Source organism: Meles meles, chromosome 10 (genome assembly GCF_922984935.1).
Source record: "Meles meles chromosome 10, mMelMel3.1 paternal haplotype, whole genome shotgun sequence".
NCBI lineage: Eukaryota > Metazoa > Chordata > Mammalia > Carnivora > Mustelidae > Meles > Meles meles.
The window spans coordinates 109,235,467-109,259,080 of NC_060075.1; the positions used below are offsets into that span (position 1 = coordinate 109,235,467).

At 40.1% G+C, this 23,614-nt stretch overlaps 1 protein-coding gene across 2 annotated transcripts in view; it reads left to right on the top strand.

Annotated features, from left to right (window-relative positions):
* Positions 1-23,614, top strand: part of AMPH (amphiphysin) — a 276,162-nt gene that overhangs the window by 184,758 nt on the left and 67,790 nt on the right. For both annotated transcript variants that reach the window (XM_046021643.1, XM_046021642.1), the window contains exon 12: positions 17,495-17,611. In XM_046021643.1, coding sequence (XP_045877599.1) covers positions 17,495-17,611 — 117 coding nt within the window. The remainder of the gene's footprint in view (positions 1-17,494; positions 17,612-23,614) is intronic.

Consider the following 23,614-nt stretch of genomic DNA (forward strand, 5'->3'; position numbering starts at 1 on the left):
TTACACTCTCAGTTATTTCTTTTACATTGCTTCCTGGTAGAGAATAGGAAAATGAAGTTAAAAGAGGTGACTATTTTCAAGCTGTTTGGCCTTCAGCACAAGTAACTGTATTCATTTACATGATTTGGCAAAGACACCTGGGTGCACCTGCTCAGGCTCCAGCTCCCTTGGTAGGCTGCAGACCCCCCTCTGCTAGCCACTTGGTTGTCCTGTTGCCTTGAATGAAGATTCTTCACCTCCAGAGCTGTTCCTCATGCCATTGAAGCTATTTTTTAAAATTTTTTTAATAAACATATAATGTATTATTAGTCCCAGGGGTACAGGTCTGTGAATTGCCAGGTTTTACACACTTCACAGCACTCACCATAGCACATAGCCTCCCCAGTGTCCATAACCTGAAGCTGTTTTTTTAAGAGTGAGAGTCCCCAGTAACATCCTGCCAATATTACTTACCCCCGGTGGTGTCAGGATCAGAAATAACACCTACATCTTGCAAGAGTTGTGAATGCCGTGCTGTAGTTACTGAGTACATCCATAACGACACTGTGTATCACATGCTAATTACAATCACAGGAATAATGTGCTAATCACAGAGAGCTCAGGAAATAGAAGAAACGCAAATCAAACTGTTCATTGCTTTTAAGGGCATTTATGAATAAGGCGCAGTAACTTAGCTATTGTTTTCCTTCCATGTTTGGTAGGAGATGGTGAATTTGGTAAGGTAATGGGGCCTTGACATGGGATTTAGCAGCTCCTTTGAAGGGCGAGACGTGCACGTTGATGAGCACATGGACAGATGATGTCTGTGGCCCCACCGATGCCACCAGAGATCGCGGTCTCAGAGTCAGGTGATCTTACCTGGCACCAGCCATTGTGTGGACCCCAAACTCCAGTTTTCATTTCCAACGTGTCCTCTCCCTTTGATTTGCTAGCAGCTCAGCTTGCTTCTCTTTCTTGCTACATCAGTTTCAGACTGAGAGGTTTACGGTGATCATATCCTTATCCTTACTCAAGTTGCTTGCCTCTGCACCCTTGAATAGCATGCTTTCAATCCTATCCACGACCAGAACGTGCTCACCTAGAAGCCGCGTGGCCTTGGCCCAAGCCTCTTCCACTTAGCACTGGAGGCAACTGAAGTCGAGGCAACACGGCACGTAGATGAGTTCTAAAGCAAAGCTGGGGGCTCAAAACAGTTCTTTCCTTTAAAATGTTTTGTTATTTGCAGTTGGCTGGCTCACAAAGGGTCTTTGGCTGTAGGGAAAAAAAAAAAAAGCACTTTTTAAAATCACAAATGCTAGAAGAGTCTCTGAAGTGCTTCTAAGAGTGTGAACATTTGCAATCCTGAGCAGCAGTCATGGGTAAGGTCAAGAGTCCTGGACAGAGGGAGAGGAGGCACCTGTCAAAGAGAAAGGGCTTGGGCGGGGGCTGCCACAGGGACGCAGCTGGCTGGAGGGCAGCCTGCCCCAGCCTGGCTGGTCTTGGCGCACTGCTCCAAAGTCCTGGGGAGGAAAGGAAGGCATCGCTTCTCACCCTCTGGACCTTTATAACATGCTTGCTGGGTGTACACTAACCACCAGAGACCTTGTGAAGGTACAATTTGGAGATCCTTCTTCATTGATTTATGTCTTCATTAGGAGGAGGGGAACGCGATTTCTGTGGGGTTTTTCCACATTTGAAGCAGTGTGGCTCCCGTGTGAACCATGTGAACCACAGAATGTGACCAGAAGCAACTCCATTGACTAAGTGGCTGTTCATCTCAGGTCCCCATGTCAAGAGAGGGTGTGAGGCAGGGATTTATGTTTCAGTCCACTTTCTCCCCTAATGAGTGAGGTGATGTAGCTTTATTCAAAATTGCACAGAAGCTTCTTGACTGTTTCCTCAGTTCCTTGTTCCTCTGTAGATATGCTCAGGTATGTATTCCTTCATGTCTTTTGGGTCACATGCAGCATTTTCTTGCATGTCCAGGGTGGGGGCTGAGAATCTGTAGTCCTCACAAGTGATACTGATGCTGCTCTCGTGTTATCACACCGTGAGAACCACTGTGACAGTCCAGAATTTCCAAATGCTCTCGTGTGATCACACCGTGAGAACCACTGTCACAGTCCGGATTTCCAAATGCATGGCCATGAACCAAGTACCACAGTGAATGGACAGATTTCTTCCGGGGAAATATCAAGCTGAGTCAAGGGTATGTTGGGACTGAGCACTTATAGCTGCTGCACTTAAAAATAGTGTAACTTGAAATACTCCATATTTTGCCATGTTGGACTCACACGTACACGTGCATGCTTGTAACATCAGATACGTTGATTAGACTATATGTCAAGCTACGTATTCTAAGTGAATGGACGGTCTCATCAAGACTTTAATTTAATTTATTTAGTGGGCAGCAAAGCAAGGTTTATTGAGCAATAGCAAAGTGATAGTACAGAGCTCCCGAAGAGGGAGGGAGGGGGCCCAAGAGGTTTGCCCTTGGAACTATGCTATTTTTAGACATGCACAGGTAAATGATGAAAAAGAATAAATAGAAATGCCAGGAGAAAATGAGATGCTAGGTTCATGGAAGCAGAGTACTGGAATTTAGCAAGCTGAGATGTATCCGAAAAGCTTTCCTCCCAGATACGTGTATTTATAGTAATAGGGAGTGGTCCCTTTCAGTTTTATATGGATATTTTTACAAAGCTTCTTATGGCATTCTACATTGAACAGATAGGACTGTGTTCCCAGTTTGCTGTTTTTATCCTGAGCTCAGTGGGGAACAACAACGTTTGTATTAATCCCACCCACAAGTTCCAGATGTGGTGACTGAGATATTCCTCACGTCTGATGGATTTTTATGTCGCATCCACCAAGCTTCATTGCAGTGACAGTCTCTTTTGAGTTTGTTTTGGGATTTGAAAGGAATCCATCAGACCTACAGAGCCCTCTATTGGCCCCAGACCTTACCTCTATCGTAGGATCTTCTTGCCTAGATTTCCTTGCCTGCTAATAGGGAGAGTTCCGTGTGTCAACACCAAAGGGCTGACCTTGCTTCTCTGGTTCTGTGTTTACAAAAATGAAGCTGCCAGGGGACAAACCCAGCCCTTTCTATTTTTCCCTCCCAAGAAACTAAATAGGAAGAAGTGTGTGTATGTGTGTGTGTGTGTGTTTCCTGCGCTATTCTTTTAAAAGAGCATTTTCCATCAAGTCCCATAAGATGGTATGGAAGGGGGTCCTGGTCATAGGGGGCTAGGAGGGGCTGCATCCCCTTTACTTTACATACTTTATGTTAGTGTGTTCAAGGCTCTGAGAAGTTCTGCAACAAAAGCCGTGCTTGTTTAAATCAGAGTGTCTCTAACAGTCTCCCTTTTGTCCCAAAGTACTATTGTTCCAGGGAAATGGGCTTTTGGTGAAACACATTTAAGAAGTAAGATTTAGAAGGTATTATGTCCCTAGAAACCAAATTTATAAGCAAATGTTGGAGGAGGAGGTGCTCTGTCCCTATAAACAGTTTGAGTCACTTGAACGTATCAGCACTAATCTGGCGGTCAGTCTCATGGGATTCCACACATGAAATGTCACACTGGCCAGTGGGAGCAGTCTGTTCACCAGCCACCCTCTTGGAAACAAACCTGGCTACTACATTCCAGGACAACTGGGTGGGCATGAGCCCCAGAGTTCCTCCATATAGAGCAGGGTCCCAGAGTGCTCCAAAGAGGAAAGGTGGGGGCCAGGCCCATGTGGGTCCTGGTGCAGACTTGGGGTTTCCTGACTGGATAGCCTTGCTAGCCACAGCTGCCACCAGCAGAAGAAGACTTAGATATCAGGAAAGGTGCTCAAAAAGGTGGGGCTCCCATGAGAGGGGCAGGGCTTGGGGCAGGGTCTCTGCTTGCCTATCTACCTCTCACTGGGCAAGAGGAAGAAGAAATTACACATTTTCGAATTTTTTTTTCATAGCGGGTAACCCCCAGCTATTTGCCTAAATCTTTCCCAACAACGATGTTGTGGGTTTTTGTTTTTGTTTTTTGTTTTGTTTTGTTCTTTTCTTTCATAGAGCGTTCTCCTTTACAAACCCAGACGGGTTATCTTTGGCCCATCTGAGCTCATTGCTCCAGGCCCATCTTGCCATTCTTGCTGGGAGTGCTGCTGGGTGGGAAGGCAAGACAGCAGCCCAGCCGTGCAATCCCGTGGCTGTGGGCATCATGTTAACTCCGTTAATTTTGATGCCATTACATCTCTGCTTTCCAGCCAAATGCTGTGTCTCACATTTTAAGTTCATGAAATTATCCTATTTTTCCTAGCCAATCACACGGAAGTAGATATTCAACTTGCTTGGTAAGTTTACAAAAGGGTCTTTTTTGTCTGGTCAGTCCAGACAGAGGCAGTCTTGCGTGCGCGCATCACTGCCTCCTGGTATCTGTCACCTGGTTGTGAATACCGCCCTGGCTTTGCTTTTCAACCATAGCTATATCTGGGCCAGTTGCCTCTTCTTTCAGTTGATATTTTTCAAAGTAAACACGTTAGCATTCTTGTAACACAGAAAGAATTAGTCATATGGAAACTGGAACAAGGAAAATACTGCATTTCAGGCCCCGGTTTGGTCGGTCTATTGCCCCAGTGGGTCACCCACGACACCGTGGTTCCTGCAGCAGCCACAGCCAAGTAGTGCAGTTTCTTTATCCTCTGGGGCCCTGACAATATTCTTAAACCATTGTGTAAATTGGCCTCGCAAGCTTCCAAAGTTCTCAGACTCCTGAACCTCTAACAATGCCTTGACTTTTTGCACTCCCCCCGTTTTGCATTTTATATTCTACCTCCTTACAAAGCATCCCATGGTATAAAGCTCTTTTGAGATTTTGTGTTGTTGAACATGGTTTTGGGTCGAGAGTGGGGTTTAGATGGTCCAGAGAGGCCAGCAAAGGAAGGGGAGAAGGGGACACAGAACAATGAGTTGGGGAGAAGGGAAAGAGCTCACGATGGGGAAGCACGTGACTGAAAATGTCCTATGCACAATGTCCTTCCATTGTGTCTTGACATCATTCCTGTGATTTACAGGCTATTATCCCTGCTCTGAAGTTGAGCAGACCTGTCTTCTTTTTGCAATGTCTCCTAGGGCAGACATGGAAAGCAGAAGCCTATAGACTACACCTGCCAGCATCTTAAGCACCTGGAAGATAGTGGATATTAGATGTCCAGTAAATTGAACAAATCCATCTTAACTCTTTCTCTCCTTAATGTTCAGGATCCATGTTCTGTAGAAATGTCTTTGGGTTTTCAATATTAGCAAAGTCCTTCAGGTTGTTATATATCAGCGATAGTACTAAATTCCAGATGTGGTGGTAGGAGGGCCTTTTTTCATCCAGTGGTCATCCTAGAATGTCACTTTAAGCACAGACCCTATCCCTCTCCCCTCAGTCCCTCTTCTCAGTACTGTCAGTTGTTACCCTCTTGCTCAGAGTGTGGGCAAGGCCAATAAGCAAACTCATGAGGTACTACACTAAGGATGGGTGTGCCATCCACCACCTTGTTTCCAAACCAACCCCCCTAGGGGAACAGTTCTTCAGAAAGTTCAGTTGCTGTGTGTCAGCTCATGGAAACATTTGCAGGATTATATAAACAGGTAGGCACATAGACAAATGTGGTAACATTTGTGACAAGTCTAGGTGATGCGTAAATTATCTTCACTGTACTGTTTCAGCGTTTTTATATAATAAAAGCTGTAGAATGAATACTTGACCATGTCCCATGAAATGGTTGAATGATGTCCCATTCTATGATTTCAAATCTAAATCTCTCGAGCCCCGGCAGTATACTATAGCTATTACCGTCACTCACATTAACTGTGATGTACCCATCTGTAGTGGTCTTGTCACAGGCGTCCGGTCCTTAAGTTAAGTTCCCTTAGGCCACTGCATGCATTACAAATGAAATGTTAAAACTTTACTCACTGTTATAAATTACAAGCTATTTTGTGACCCTTCCATAAAAGACATGTCTATGACATGAAAATTAACTCCCAGTGGGCCTTGTTCCTAAAAAGTTTATTTAAGCTTTCTATTTCAAGCTTCCTTATCCGAACTCCCTGCCTTACTGGGGAGTTGTAAGTGTCCTGCAAAATATTTAGAATAGAGTAAATGTCCTCAAAATATGTTTAATAAAAGAGGGGCGCCTAGGTGGCTCAGTTGGTTAAGCAACTGCCTTCGGCTCAGGTCTTGATCCCGGAGTACCAGGATCGAGCCCCGAATCGGGCTCCCAGCTCCACGGGGATTGTGCTTCTCCCCTACCTTTTCCTCTCTCATGCTCTCTCTCACTGTCTCTCTCTCTCAAATAAATAAAATCTTTTAAAAATATGTTTAATAAAAGAATAAAAAAATGGAAAACGCTTGGGAAGAAATAGTACCTTTGGCTTTACCATCATCTGGATCACTGAAATATTGTGTTACCATTAAGAAATCATTGTGTGTGTGTGTATGTCTGCGAACATGCATGCAACCCTGGGGTGTTTTGGAGACTCTAAATGTTGTATGACTCTTATTGTTTTTGATGTGAGAACACTTAATATCTTTTTTTTTGGCAGATTTCAAGTGTGTAATACACTATTTTTACTTATAGTCACCATGCTGAACACAATAGATCTCTAGGACTTACTTACCTGAAACTTTATACCCCTTAACCAGCATCTCCCTATTCCCCTCCTCGTAATCCCTGGCAACCACAATTCTACTATAAATTGAAATCTCTGTTACCTGATATGCTTATAAGAATAACGCCATAAAGGTTGCCTTGTTAGTACAAAAAACTAGTCAGTTACAGAGAAGCAAAAAGTTTAAACGTGTAGTGATATTTCCCAGCAAAACCCACTCTTGCGAATGTACTTTTTGTCATAGGGGCAGAGGGAGAGGAGAAAGAGACTCTTAAGCAGACTCCACATCTAGCCTAGAGCCGGATGCAGGGCTTGATCTCAAACCCTGAGATCATGACCTGAGCCCAAATCAAGAGTCATGCTTAACCGACTGAGCCACACAGGTGCCCCTAAAGTATACATTTTGATAATTTTGAAATATGTGTACACCCGTGAAACCATCACCAGGATCAAGATAAGGAACATACCTGTCACCCCCAAAGCTTCTTTGTGTCTGTAATTGCTCCTGTTCCTCTCCACATGTTGCGCTCTCTAGGCGGACACTCATCTTTCTGTCCCCGTATGTTCATTTGCATTTCCTAGAATTTTGTGTACGTGGAATCGTACAGAACATACCGTTTTTGGTCTGGCTTCTTTTACTCGGCATCATTATGAGCTTCATCATTTTGTAGCGTGTATCAGCAGTTCATTTCTTCTCTTTGCTGCGTAGCATCTCACTCTATGGACACATCAGGGTTTGAGGGATTTTTCATCTATTGACAGATATTTGGGTTGTTTCCAGGTTTTGGCTGTTATATATAAAGGTACTGTGAACATCTGTATTGAAATGTTTGTGTGTACACATGCTTTTATTTCTTTGGGTACCAGATCATATGGGAGGGATAAGTTTAACTTTTCAGCTGCCAAACTTCTAAGTGATTATACTATTTGTGTTTCCATCCACATTGCATAAGCATTTCAGATTCTCCATATCCTTGCCAACATTTGGTATGGCTAGTTTTTAAAATTTTAGCTGTTCTGATAAGTGTATAGTGTTAGTTCATTGCAATTTAGTTTAGACTTCCCTAATGGTTAATGATGTTAGGCATCTTTTCATGTACTCATTTGACATCTGCTTACCTTCTTTATTTCCCAGTTCAACTGAGGTATAGTTGACAAATAAAAATTGTATATATTTAAGGTATATAACTTTATTTTTTGATATATGTACACATTGTGAAATAATCCTCTCAACCCAGCTAATTAACATAGCCATCTCTTCAAATAGATACCTTTTTTTAAATTATTGTTTTTGATGTGAGAAAACTCAGTATCTATTTTTTGGCAAATTTCAAGTCTGTAATACATTATTTTTACTTAGAGTCACCATGCTGAATATTATAGATCTCTAGGACTTGGTTAACTGAAATTTTATGATTTTTTTTTATTTTTTATTTTTTTTGACAGATAGAGATTACAAGTAGGCAGAGAGGCAGGCAGAGAGAGAGAGAGGAGGAAGCAGGCTCCCAGCCAAGCAGAGAGCCCGATGCGGGGCTTGATCCCAGGACCCTGGGATCATGACCTGAGCCGAATGCAGAGGCTTTAACCCGCTGAGCCACCCAGGCGCCCCAGTTAACTGAAATTTTATACCCCTTAACCAACATCTCCCTATTTCCCCTCCTCTTAAGCCCTGGCAACCACGATTCTACTCTCTACCGCCATGATTTTTACTATTTTAGATTTCACATGTAAGTGACATCATTTGTTTTTCTGTGTCTGGCTTAATTTACTTAGCATAAAACTTCTGCACAACCAAGGAAACAATCAAGAGTATAAAGGCAACCTAAGGAATGGGAGAAAATTTTTGCAAACATCTATCTGAAATACATAAGGAACTCACACAGTGCAATAGCAAAAAAAAAAAAAATTTGGATTTAAAAATGGATAAGGGACCCAAATAGACATTTCTCCAGAGAAGACATACAGGTTGCCAACAGGCATATGAAAAGGTGCTCAGCACCACTAAGCATTGAGAAGCGTAAATCAGAATCACAGTAAGCTCTCACCTCACACCTGTTAGAATGGCTGTCACCAAAAGACAAGAAATTGTAAGTGTTGGTTGCAATTTCTGTTTATACACTGTTGATGGGAATGGAAATTGGTAGAACTACTACAGAAAACAGTATGGAGTTTCCTCAAAAAATTAAAAATAGAACTACTTGATGATCCAACAATCCCACTCTGGGTACTTATCTAAAGGAATGGAATCAGTATCTAAGAGATATCTGCACACCCATGGTCACTGCAGCATTATTCATGAGGGACAATACATGGAAACAACCTAAGTGTCCGTCAGTGGGTGAATGAGTAAAGAAAATGTGTATATACACAGTGGAATAATCAGCCTTAAAAAAGTAAGTCCTGCCATTTGTGACATGGGTAAGTCTGGAGGACATTATGAAAACAGTGTATCATCACTGGTGTCTGTGAAAAACTTTTGCTGTTGTATTTATTTCTTTGATTGACTTTTGAGAATCCCTTATATATTCTGGATACAAGTCTTTTATTAGATATATGATTTACAAATATTTACTCCCAGTATGTGACTTACCTTATTCAAATTGTCTTGTCATTTTCAAATACTTTTTCTACATCTATCAAGATTTTGAAGAGAGTTTTTGAAGAGTAGAATGTTTTTATTTTGGTGGAGTCCATGTATTTCTTTTTCTAGAATTAGACATTTCATGTCTCATCTAAAAAAATCTTTGCCTAACCAGGGTCACAAAGATTGTCTCCTGTGTTCTCTTCTAGAAGTTTTATGGCATAAGGTGTTACAGTTAGGGTCTGTGACTGATTTCGAGTTAATTTTTTAATATGGTTTAAAGTATGGTTTGAAGTTTCTTTCTTTTTTTTTTTTTTAAGATTTTATTTAGTTATTTGACAGAGAGAAATCACAAGTAGACAGAGAAGCAGGCAGAGACAGAGAGAAGGAAGCAGGCTCCCTGCTGAGCAGAGAGCCCGATGCGGAACTCGATCCCAGGACCCTGAGATCATGACCTGAGCCGAAGGTAGCGGCTTAACCCACTGAGCCACCCAGGCGCCCTGAAGTTTATTTCTTTACAAATGATGCGTGATTGTTGGGAAGTCTATCCTTATTCTACTAAATTGCCTTTATACCTTTGTGGAATATTAGTTATCCATATGTGTGTGGTTCAGTTTCTAAACTTTATGGTTTTTCCATTGATCCATTTGCCTATCGTTTATGTCAGTACCATATTATCTTGATTACTGCCACTTTATTTAAAGCTGTCTTGAAATCAGATAAGATTAGTCCTTCAACATTGTTGTTCTTTTTCAGAGTTGTTTTGGCTATTCTAGATCCTTTGAATTTCCATATGAATTTTAGAATCGATATGTAAATTTCTACAAAAACACCTTCTGGGGGGCACCTGGGTGGCTCAGTGGATTAAGCCCCTGCCTTCGGCTCAGGTCATGATCTCAGGGTCCTGGGATCGAGTCCCGCATCAGGCTCTCTGCTCCGCGGGGAGCCTGCTTCCTCCTCTCTCTCTGCCCGCCTCTCTGCCTACTTGTGATCTCTCTCTCTGTCAAATAAATAAATAAAAATCTTTAAAAAAAAAAACAAAAACACCTTCTGGGATAATTTATTAGATTCCTAGGACTGTTTTAACAAAAAACCATGAACTAGGTGGCCTATATCAACAGATATTTATTCTCTCACAGTCCTGGAGGCTAGATATCCGCAATCAAGGTCATGATCAAGTCTGAGATTAGCATGACCATGCTTCTTCTGAAGGTCTGGAGTGGACCTTTTCTTGCCTCTCTCTCCTGGTGGTTGCTGGCAGTCCTTGGTGTTCCATGGCACCTAGAACATTATTCCAGTCTCTGCCTCGGTCATCACACTGCATTTTCCCTGTGTGTCTGTGTGGTCTGTGCTCTGTATCTTGACATGGCATTCTCCTTGTGCCTGTGTATCCTAATTTCTCTGTTTTCATAAGCTCACTGGTCATTGCATTAAGGCCCATCCTAATTCAGTATGACTGTGTCTTAATTTCATTGCATCTGCAAAGGTTCTCTTGCCAAATAACATCACATTCACAGGTTCCTTATCATGAATTTTGGGGGCATGGGGCATACATAGTATTCAACCCAGTACAGATATTGGTTGGTATTGCATTGAATCTGAAGATCAGTTTTGGGAGCATTGACATCTTAATAATACTGTGTTATGTGACCCATAAACACAGTATTGCTCTCCCTTTATTTTATTTTATTTTTTTTAAAGATTTTATTTATTTATTTGACAGAGAGAGATCACAAGTAGGCAGAGAGGCAGGAAGAGAGAGAGAGAGGGAAGCAGGCTTCCTGTTGAGCAGAGAGCCCGATGCGGAACTCGATCCCAGGACCCCGAGATCATGACCTGAGCCGAAGGCAGCGGCTTTAACCCACTGAGCCACCCAGGCGCCCTTGCTCTCCTTTTATTAAGGGCTTCTCTGATTTATCTTTGCTGTGCTTTATAGTGTTCTGTATACAGGTATTTCTCATCTTTGGTTGGGTTTATCTCTAAGTGTTTCATATTTTTAGTGCTATTGTAAGTGGTATTTTTATTTATTTTTATTTTTTTAAAGATTTTATTTATTTGACAGAGATCACAAGTAGGCAGAGAGGCAGGCAGAGAGGCAGGCAGAGAGAGAGGGGGAAGCAGGCTCCCCGCTGAGCAGAGAGCCCGATGCGGGGCTCGATCCCACAACCCTGGGATCATGACCTGAGCCAAAGGCAGAGGCTTTAACCCACTGAGCCACCCAGGTGCCCCTGTAAGTCGTATTTTTAAAATTGCAGTTTCTGATTGTTCATACCGTTACATATAAATACAACTGATTTTTGTATGTTAATGCTATATCCTGCAACCTTGCTTAACCTCTATATTAGTTCCTGTGTAGCTTTTTTATAGATTTCCATGGATCTTCCTGTATAAGTGATCATATCTTCTGTGAATAAAGATGGTTTTACTTTCTCTTTTTATTCTGGATGCCTTTTATTTCTTTTTTCTGCTTATTTTAATTTCACTACCTAGCGCTGCCAGTGTATTATTGAATAGAAATGGTGAGGCAGCCATTCTTGTCTTGACGTTAGGGGAAAAGCGTCCAGTCTTTCATTATTAAACATGGTGGTAGCTGTAGGTTTTCATAGATACTCTTATCAGGTTGAGGAATTTGCCTTTTTTCCCTACTTTGTTGAGGGTTTGAACAGGAATGAATGTGGATTTTTTTCAAATACTTTTTCTGCATCTATCAAGATGATCATATGAGTTTTTTTTATTTTGTTAATATGATGAATTACATTCATTAGTTTTCATGTGTTAAGTTAATCATGCATTCCTGAGATAAATACCAGCTGTCATGCTACAATTCAATTTTATATATATTTTCATTCAGTTTGTTAAATCTTTCTCTAGCATTTTTGCATTTGTGTTGATGAAGAACATCAGTCCATAGGGTGTTGTTTTTAATAATGTCATTTTCTGATTTTAGTACCAGGGTACTTCTTTCCTAATAGAATGAACTAGTAGAGTTGGTATTTTTTTCCTTCCCTAATTCTTTGGTAGAAATCACCACAGGAGCCATCTGTGCCTGAGGGGTTTTTGTTTTGTTATGTTTCTCTCTTAAAAAAATTTTTTTATTTGAGTATAGTTGACACACAATGTTACATAAGTCTCAGGTGTACAACATAGTGATTTGGCTTCTCTATATGTGTAAGTTTGTGTTTCTCAAGAAATTTGTCTCTCTCATCTAAATTGCTAAATGTATTAGAACAAAGTGATTTAAAATATTTCCTTATTGTTCTTTCTAAATATCTGTGATGATGCCCTCTCTCCCATTCCTGATATAGCTAATTTGTGTCCTCTCTTTTTTAACCCCCCTTGATCAATCTGGCTAGAAGTTTGTCAATTTTATCAGTCATCTCAGGGAAACTTCCTTTTGGTTGTATTGACATTCTCTCTCTCACTCTCATTTTCTGTTTTATTCATTTCTACTCTGATTTGCATAATTTTCCCCATTTCTATTTAAAATTTATTTGCTGTGTGTATTTCTCCCTCTAGTTTGCAAGGTAGAAGCTGAAGTTACTGATTTGAGACCTTCCTTCTTTTCTTATATAGGGATTTAGTACTATAAATTTCCCCTAAATACTGTTTTAGCAGCATCTCACAAATTTTGGTGTGTTGTCTTTATTCTCAGTCAATTCAAGATAATTTCTAATTTCCACTTTGATTTCTTCTTTTGGTTTCTTTTATCAGGTTATTTTTGTCATTTTGTCAATTCCAGAGATAATCTCTTACTGATTGCAAACAATTCCCCTGTTGTCAGAGAGCATACTTTGTGTGACTTGAATGTTTTTAAATTTGTTGAGACCTGTTCATTGTTCCAGAATAGTGTCTATTATGTTCCGTGTTCTTCATGCACTTGAGAAGAATGTGTATTCTGCGATTATAATGGAATGTTTTGTAAATGAGGTCAAATTGGGTCTTGGTGTTTTCTGTATCTTCTGTAACTTTGTTGATTTTTCTATTTCTTCTTTGAATTATAGAAAGAGGTCTAGTGAAATCTCCCCTACAATATTGTGCATTTTTGAAATTCCCTTTTGCTGTTTTCTTGGTTCCTCATGTATCTTCATGCTCTATGATTAAATACAAAAATATTTAGAATTAATGTCTTTTTGTATTAGGAAATGACCTACTTTATTTCTAATAATGTTCTCTGATTTGAGATCTACTGTTCTTGACATTAGTATAACTATTGGAACTGTCTTCTGGTTAGATTGGTGTATTATGTCGTTCTTCATCCTCTTACTTTTAACCTATTTGTGTCTCTGTATTTGAAATCAGTTCTTAGAGGCAATATCTATTGAGTCTTGCTTTCTTAATCCAATCTAATAACCTCTGCTTTCTATTATATAATATAGACCAGTTTCATTCAAGGTAGTTATTCACATGGTGAAGATTAAACCTAGCACTTCAATATTTGTTTTCTATCGTGCCATCTATTTTAACCCCCTTCCTCTATTTGCTGCTTTCTTTTAAATTAATCGATTATTTTTATTACTCTCTTCTATTTTATTAGCTATAACTTGTTTTCTTATTTTAGTAGTTGCTTCACGGCTTGAAGTACATGTTTTAATTTATTACAGTCTACCTTCAAATAGTAGTACACCATTTCAGGTGTTTCCTGTCCTGTTGATTCTGGCCATTCTAACTGGTGTAAGGTAGTATCTCAATGTGGTTTTGATTTGACTTTCCCTGATGGCTAATGATGATGGACATTTTTTCATGTGTCTGATAGCCATTTGTATGTCTTCTTTGGAATGTCTGCTGGTATGTCTGCTCATGTCTTTGGCCCATTTTCTGACATAATCATCTGTTTTTTGGGTGTTGAGTTTAAGAAGTTCTTTATATATCTTGGGTATCAGCTCTTTGTCTATAGTGTCATTTGCAAATATTTCTTCCCATTCTGTGGGTTCCCTCTTTGTTTTTTTGATTTTCCTTTGCTGTGCTGAAGCTTTTTATCTTGATGAAGTCCCAAAAGTTCATTTTCACTTTTGTTTCCTTTGCCTTTGGAGATGTGTCTCGAAAGAAGTTGCTGTGGCTGAGGTCAAAGAGGTTACTGCCTATGTTCTCCTCTAGGATTTTGATGGTTTCCTGTCTCACATTAATGTCTTTCATCCATTTAGACTTGATCTTTGTGGATGGTGTAAGAGAATGGTGGAGTTTCATTCTTCTGTGTATAGCTGTCCAATTTTCCCAACACCATTTACTGAAGAAACTTTTTTCCACTGGATATTTCTTCCTGCTTTGTCAAAGATTAGTTGACCACAGAGTTGAGAATTCATATCTGGGCTCTCTATTCTGTTCCATTAGTCTATGTATCTGTTTTTGTCCCAGTACCATGATGTCTTGGTGGTCACAGCTTTGTAATATAGCTTGAAATCAGGCAATTAGATGCCCCTAACTTTGTTTTCTTTTTCAACATTTCCTTGGTGATTTGGGGTCCATACAAAATTTAAAATTATTTGTTCTGGCACTTTGAAAATGCCATTGGTATTTTGATGGGATGGCATTGAAATTATAGATTGCTCTGGGCAACACAGACATTTTAACAATGTTTATTCTTCTGATCCATGAACATGAGATGTTTTTCCATTTTTTTGTGTGTCTTCTTCAATTTCTTTCATGAGCGTTTTGTAGTTCGTAGAGTATAGATCCTTTACCTCTTTGGTTAGGTTTATTCTGAGGTATCTTACGATTCTTGGTGCTAATGTAAATGGAGTAGATTCTCTAATATCTCTTTCTACAGTTTCATTGTTATTGTATAAGAAAGCAACTGATTCTGTGCATTGATTTTGTATCCTGCCAAATTATTGAATTGCTGTATGAGTTCTAATAATTTGGGGATGGAGACTTTTGGGTTTTCCACATATAATATGACATCATCTGTGAAGAGAGTTTGACCTCTTTGCCAATTTGAATATATTTCTTTTTGTTTTCTGATTATGTTGCTAGGACTTCTAGTACTATGTTGAACAATAGTGGCAAGAGTGGGCATTCTTGTTGTGTTCCTGATCTCAGTGAGAAAGCTCTTGGTTTCCCCCACTGAGAATGTTATTTGGTGTGGGGTTTTCATAGATGGGAGTTTATGGAATTGAAGAATATTCCCTCTATCCCTATACTTTTGAAGAGTTTTAATCAGGAATAGGTGCTGTTTTTTGTCAAATGCTTTTCCTGCATCAGTTGAGAGGTTAATGTGGTTCTTCTCTCTTCTCTTATTTATGTGTCCTATCACATTGATTGATTTGCGAATGTTGAGCCACCCTTGTATTCCAGGGATAAATCCAACCTTGTCATGGTGGATAATCCTTTTCAGGTACTGTTGGATCCTGTTAGCTAGGTTCTTGTTGGGAATTTTGGCATCATATTCATCAGGGATATTGTTCTGAAATTCTCCTTTTTGTTGGGGTCTTTGACTGGTTTTGAGTTCAAGGTAATGCTGGCCTTATGGAAAGAGTCTGGAGGTTTTCCTTCTGTTTCTATTTTTTTGAAACAGCTTCAGGAGAAGCTGTTATTTCTTCTTTGAATGTTAGAATTCCCCAGGGAATCCATCAGGCCCTGGACTCTTGTTTTTTGGGAGGTTTTTGATCACTGCTCTAATCTCATTACTAGTTATTGGTCTATTCAGTTTGTCTATTTCTTTCTGTTTCAGTCTTGGAAGTTTATGGGTTACCAGGAATGCATCCATTTCGTCTAGATTGCTTAACGTATTGGCATATAGCTGTTGATAATAATTTCTGATGATTGTTTCTATTTCCTTGACGTTAGCCATGATCTCACCCTTTCATTCATAATTTTATTAATTTGGGTCTCTTCTCTTTTCTTTTGGATTAATCTGGCCAGTGGTTTATCGATCTTATTGCTTCTTTCACAGAACCAGCTTCTAGTTTCATTGATGTGTTCTACTATATTTCTGGTTTCTAATTCATTGATTTCTGCTCTAATCTTAATTATTTCCCTTCTTGTGCATGGGATAGGCTTAATTTATTTTTGATTCTCCAGCTTTTTAAATAGTGTGAAGAGAGTTTTTATATTCAGGATTTTTCTTTCTCTCTTTCTTTCTTTCTTTCTTTTTTTTTTTTTGAGTGTCATATCCCATAGGTTTTGCAGTGATGTGTCATTGTTCTCATTGGTTTCCATGAACTGATTATGTTCTTCTTTTATTTCCTGATTTACTGGAACATTCTTGAGCAGGATGGTCTTTAGCTTCCAAGAGTTTGTATTTCTTCCAACTTTTTCTTGTGGTTGAGTTCCAGTTTCATAGCATTGTGGTCTGAGAATATGCAGGGAATATCTGAATCTTTTGATACCAGTTGAGACATCATTTGTGACCCAGTTTGTGGTCTATTCTAGAGAAAGTTCCATGCATGGTTGAGAAGAATGAGTATTCTGTTGCTTTAGGGTAGAATGTTCTGTATATATTTATGAGGTCCATCTAGTGCAAGGTGTCATTCAAAGCTCCTGTTTCTTTGCTGATATTTTGCTTAGTTGATCTGTCTATTGCTGAGAATGGAGTGTTAAGGTCTCTTACAATTAATGTATTATTATCAGTATATCTCTTTATTTTGATTAACAGTTGTCTTATGGGGGCGCCTGGGTGGCTCAGTGGATTGGGCCGCTGCCTTCGGCTCAGGTCATGATCTCAGGGTCCTGGGATCGAGCCCCGCGTCGGGCTCTCTGCTCCGCGGGGAGCCTGCTTCCTCCTCTCTCTCTGCCTGCTTCTCTGCCTACTTGTGATCTCTCTCTGTCAAATAAATAAAATAAAATCTTAAAAAAAAAAAAACAAAAAAACAACAACAACAAAAAAAACAGTTGTCTTATGTTGTTGGCTGCTTCCGTGTTGGGGACATAGATATTTACAATTGTTAGATCTTATTGTTGGATTCCCTTTAAGAATGATGTGGTATCCTTCTGTATCTCTAACTACAATCTTAAAATGCCTGACATGGGACTTGATCCCAGGACTCTGGGATCATGACCTGAGCCGAAGGCAGAGGCTTTAGCCCACTGAGCCACCCAGGTGTCCCAGGACAAGGAGAGGAATTAAAAGCCAGGTCACGTTCCTTGGTGTCTTAGATTGTAGCTGTCCAGAGTTGGTTATTTCCCCTTTCATCACATTTCCTGGTAACTCTGGGAGCTTATGGGTAACTATGCTCATGAAGGGAAGTTAACTCTGAAAACTACCAGAACCTGCTTTGGGGATATTCAGTGGTGTTGAGGATCATACATGGATTATATCATAAAGTCTCACACTATTTTTTGATTCATTTTAACAGAATGAAGTCCCTGAGGTGAAGAAAGAGGAGACATTATTGGATCTGGACTTCGACCCTTTCAAGCCTGAGGTGGCCCCTCCAGGTTCTGCTGGAGTGACCCACTCCCCCATGTCACAGGTATCCAGTGGCGGTTCTCGTGTTGGGGGTGCCATATCATAAACTTGAATAAGCTCTGTAAGGCAACTAATGCCTGTCCAGGAAACCCGTCCATTGCAAGTGACTATTTACTTTTCTTTGGAGTTGACAAACATCAGCCAATGGGAAGGAAGGGTAGAGAAAGGACCTTATGCATAGTTCATTCCAAAGCTCCCCCCACAGTTAGCTCTCTCTGTACATAGAGCTGGGATAGCCATACATTCCAGTTTGCCCAGGAATCTTCTATCTTAGAGTAATTATCAGTATTATTGTCAGTATTAGTTTGCCGTCCGAGTGTTCAGCTTTGAATGGTACATTTTCTGGCTTCTATAAATGAAGCTATTTTGGCTCTGGGCTTAATCTTACTGTTTTCTCCACTTTCCTTCATCACGTTTTGTAGACTAAAGCATGTTAGAAATAACATTTAAATATGCCCCAACAGAAATGCTTTCCAGTCTTGGTAGTTTTGAACTCGATGACGTTGTCCTTCCCCACATTCCAGAAGCTTCCCTTATGTGATCTTGACTATGACCAGAGTTGGCCTTCTTATCCAGCTTGTCCTTGCTCAACATTTCCTCACCCTCAACATTTCCCTACTTCAGTAGTGATCGCCACAGTGTTCTCCAGCAGAGGGATCTTGCAGGTGGGCTTGGTAATGACATCTGGATGATTCCTCAGCAGTAGACTTCCTTTACAACTGCCTATACTCGTGAAAGAAAGTTAACTCAAAATTTGGCTAAACAGAAATCGTTTATATCCATATTTTTTTTTCCATTTTATTTATTTTTTCAGCGTAACAGTATTCATTCTTTTTGCACAACACCCAGTGCTCCATGCAAAACGTGCCCTCCCCATTACCCACCACCTGTTCCCCCAACCTCCCACCCCCGACCCTTCAAAACCCTCAGGTTGTTTTTCAGAGTCCATAGTCTCTTATGGTTCGCCTCCCCTTCCAAATTTTTTTTTTTTTTTTAATAAACATATAATGTATTTTTATCCCCAGGGGTATAGGTCTGTGAATCGCCAGGTTTACACACTTCACAGCACTCATGATAGCACTTACCCTCCCCAATGTCCATAGCCCCCTCCCCCTCTCCCAATCCCACCTCCCCCCAGCAACCCCCAGTTTGTTTTGTGAGATTAAGAGTCATTTATGGTTTGTCTCCCTCCCAATCCCATCTTGTTTCATTTATTCTTCTCCTATCCCCCTACCCCCCCATGTTGCTTCTCCATGTCCTCATATCAGGGAGATCATATGATAGTTGTCTTTCTCCGATTGACTTATTTCACTAAGCATGATACGCTCTAGTTCCATCCACATCCTCACAAATGGCAAGATTTCATTTCTTTTGATGGCTGCATAGTATTCCATTGTGTATATATACCACATCTTCTTTATCCATTCATCTGTTGATGGACATCTAGGTTCTTTCCATAGTTTGGCTATTGTAGACATTGCTGCTATAAATATTCGGGTACACGTGCCCCTTCGGATCACTATGTTTGTATCTTTAGGGTAAATACCCAGTAGTGCAATTGCTGGGTCATAGGGTAGTTCTATTTTCAACATTTTGAGGAACCTCCATGCTGTTTTCCAGAGTGGTTGCACCAGCTTGCATTCCCACCAACAGTGAAGGAGGGTTCCCCTTTCTCCGCATCCTTGCCAGCATCTTTGATTTCCTGACTTGTTAATTTTAGCCATTCTGACTGGTGTGAGGTGATATCTCATTGTGGTTTTGATTTGTATTTCCCTGATGCCGAGTGACGTGGAGCACTTTTTCATGTGTCTGTTGGCCATCTGGATGTCTTCTTTGCAGAAATGTCTGTTCATGTCCTCTGCCCATTTCTTGATTGGATTGTTTGTTCTTTGGGTGTTGAGTTTGCTAAGTTCCTTATAGATTTTGGATACTAGCCCTTTATCTGATATGTCGTTTGCAAATATCTTCTCCCATTCTGTCAGTTGTCTTTTGGTTTTGTTAACTGTTTCCTTTGCTGTGCAAAAGCTTTTGATCTTGATGAAATCCCAATAGTTCATTTTTGCCCTTGCTTCCCTTGCCTTTGCCGTTGTTCCTAGGAAGATGTTGCTACGGCTGAGGTCGAAGAGGTTGCTGCCTGCATTCTCCTCAAGGATTTTGATGGATTCCTTTCTCACACTGAGGTCCTTCATCCATTTGGAGTCTATTTTCGTGTGTGGTGTAAGGAAGTGGTCCCGTTTCATTTTTCTGCATGTGGCTGTCCAATTTTCCCAGCACCATTTATTGAAGAGGCTGTCTTTTTTCCATTGGACATTCTTTCCTGCTTTGTCGAAGATGAGTTGACCATAGAGTTGAGGGTCGATTTCTGGGCTCTCTATTCTGTTCCACTGATCTATGTGTCTGTTTTTGTGCCAGTACCATGCTGTCTTGATGATGACAGCTTTGTAATAGAGCTTGAAGTCCGGAATTGTGATGCCACCAACTTTGGCTTTCTTTTTCAATATTCCTTTGGCTATTCGAGGTCTTTTCTGGTTCCATATAAATTTGAGGATTATTTGTTCCATTTCTTTGAAAAAAATGGATGGTATTTTGATAGGGATTGCATTAAATGTGTAGATTGCTTTAGGTAGCATGGACATTTTCACAATATTTATTCTTCCAATCCAGGAGCATGGAACATTTTTCCATTTCTTTGTGTCTTCCTCAATTTCTTTCATGAGTACTTTATAATTTTCTGTGTATAGATTCTTAGTCTCTTTGGTTAGGTTTATTCCTAGGTATCTTATAGTTTTGGGTACAATTGTAAATGGGATTGACTCCTTAATTTCTCTTTCTTCTGTCTTGTTGTTGGTGTAGAGAAATGCAACTGATTTCTGTGCATTGATTTTATATCCTGACACTTTACTGAATTCCTGGACAAGTTCTAGCAGTTTTGGAGTGGAGTCTTTTGGGTTTTCCACATATAGTATCATATCATCTGCAAAGAGTGATAGTTTGACTTCTTCTTTACCGATTTGGATGCCTTTAATTTCTTTTTGTTGTCTGATTGCTGAGGCTAGGACTTCTAGTACTATGTTGAATAGCAGTGGTGATAATGGACATCCCTGCCGTGTTCCTGACCTTAACGGAAAAGCTTTCAGTTTTTCTCCATTGAGAATGATATTTGCGGTGGGTTTTTCATAGATGGCTTTGATAATATTGAGGTATGTGCCCTCGGTCCCTACACTTTGAAGAGTTTTGATCAGGAAGGGATGCTGTACTTTGTCAAATGCTTTTTCAGCATCTATTGAGAGTATCATATGTTTCTTGTTCTTTCTTTTATTAATGTGTTCTATCACATTGATTGATTTGCGGATGTTGAACCAACCCTGCAGCCCTGGAATAAATCCCACTTGATCGTGGTGAATAATCCTTTTAATGTACTGTTGAATCCTATTGGCTAGTATTTTGGCGAGAATTTTTGCGTCTGTGTTCATCAAGGATATTGGTCTGTAGTTCTCTTTTTTGGTGGGATCCTTGTCTGGTTTTGGGATCAAGGTGATGCTGGCCTCATAAAATGAGTTTGGAAGTTTTCCTTCCATTTCTATTTTTTGGAACAGTTTCAGGAGAATAGGAATGAGTTCTTCTTTAAATGTTTGGTAGAATTCCCCTGGGAAGCCGTCTGGCCCTGGGCTTTTGTTTGTTTGGAGATTTTTGATGACTGTTTCAATCTCCTTACTGGTTATGGGCCTGTTCAGGTTTTCTATTTCTTCCTGGTTCAGTTGTGGTAGTTTATATGTCTCTAGGAATGCATCCATTTCTTCCAGATTGTCCAATTTGTTGGCGTAGAGTTGCTCATAGTATGTTCTTATAATTGTCTGTATTTCTTTGGTGTTAGTTGTGATCTCTCCTCTTTCATTCATGATTTTATTGATTTGGGTCCTTTCTCTTTTCTTTTTGATGAGTCTGGCCAGGGGTTTATCAATCTTACTGATTCTTTCAAAGAACCAGCTCCTAGTTTCATTGATTTTTTCTATTGTTTTTTTTGGTTTCTATTTCATTGATTTCTGCTCTGATCTTTATGATTTCTCTTCTCCTGCTGGGTTTAGGGTTTCTTTCTTGTTCTTTCTCCAGCTCCTTTACGTGTAGGGTTAGGTTGTGTACTTGAAACCTTTCTTGTTTCTTGAGAAAGGCTTGTACCGCTATATATTTTCCTCTCAGGACTGCCTTTGCTGTGTCCCACAGATTTTGAACTGTTGTGTTTTCATTATCATTTGTTTCCATGATTTTTTTCAATTCTTCTTTAAATTCCTGGTTGACCCATTCATTCTTTAGAAGGATGCTGTTTAGTCTCCATGTATTTGGGTTCTTTCCAGCTTTCCTCTTGTGATTGAGTTCTAGCTTCAGAGCATTGTGGTCTGAAAATATGCAGGGAATAATCCCAATCTTTTGATACCGGTTGAGACCTGATTTGTGACCCAGGATGTGATCTATTCTGGAGAAGGTTCCATGTGCACTAGAGAAGAATGTGTATTCTGTTGCTTTGGCATGAAATGTTCTGAATATATCTGTGATGTCCATCTGGTCCAGTGTGTCATTTAAGGCCTTTATTTCCTTGTTGATCTTTGGCTTGGATGATCTGTCCATTTCAGTGAGGGGAGTGTTAAAGTCCTCTACTATTATTGTATTATTATTGATGTGTTTCTTTGATTTTGTTATTAATTGGTTGATATAGTTGGCTGCTCCCACGTTAGGGGCATAGATATTTAACATTGTTAGATCTTCTTGTTGGACAGACCCTTTGAGTAGGATATAGTGTCCTTCCTCGTCTCTTATTATAGTCTTTGGCTTAAAATCTAATTGATCTGATATAAGGATTGCCACCCCAGCTTTCTTCTGATGCCCATTAGCATGGTAAATTGTTTTCCACCCCCTCACTTTCAATCTGGAGGTGTCTTCGCGTCTAAAATGAGTTTCTTGTAGGCAACATACTGATGGGTTTTGTTTTTTTATCCATTCTGATACCCTGTGTCTTTTGATTGGGGCATTTAGCCCATTAACATTCAGGGTAACTATTGAGAGATATGAATTTGGTGCCATTATTAGCCTGTAAGGTGACTCTGTATATTGTCTCTGTACCTTTCTGATCTACTACTTTTAGGCTCTCTCTTTGCTTAGAGGACCCCTTTCAATATTTCCTGGAGAGCTGGTTTGGTGTTTGCAAATTCTTTCAGTTTTTGTTTGTCCTGGAAGCTTTTGATCTCTCCTTCTATTTTCAATGATAGCCTAGCTGGATAGAGTATTCTTGGCTGCATGTTTTTCTCGTTGAGTGCTCTGAATATATCATGCCAGCTCTTTCTGGCCTGCCAGGTCTCTGTGGATAAGTCTGCTGCCAATCTAATATTTTTACCATTGTATGTTACAGACTTCTTTTCTCGGGCTGCTTTCAGGATTTTCTCTTTGTCACTAAGACTTGTCAATTTTACTATTAGGTGACGGGGTGTGGACCTATTCTTGTTGACTTTGAGGGGGGTTCTCTGCATCTCCTGGATTTTGATGCTTGTTCCCTTTGCCATATTAGGGAAATTCTCTCCAATAGACCTTCTGCTCCCCTCTCTGTTTCTTCTTCTTCTGGAATCCCAATTATTCTAATGTTGTTTCGTCTTATGGTGTCACTTATCTCTCGAATTCTCCCCTCATGGTCCAGTAGCTGTTTGTCCCTCTTTTGCTCGGCTTCCTTATTCTCTGTCATTTGGTCTTCTGTATCACTAATTCTTTCTTCTGCCTCATTTATCCTAGCAGTGAGAGCCTCCATTTTTGATTGCACCTCATTAATAGCTTTTTTGATTTCAACTTGGTTAGATTTTAGTTCTTAAATTTCTCCAGAAAGGGCTTTAATATCTCCAGAGAGGGTTTCTCTAATATCTTCCATGCCTTTTTCGAGCCCGGCTAGAATGTTCAGAATCGTCATTCTGAACTCTTGATCTGACATAATACCAATGTCTGTGTTGATTAAGTCCCTAGCCTTCGG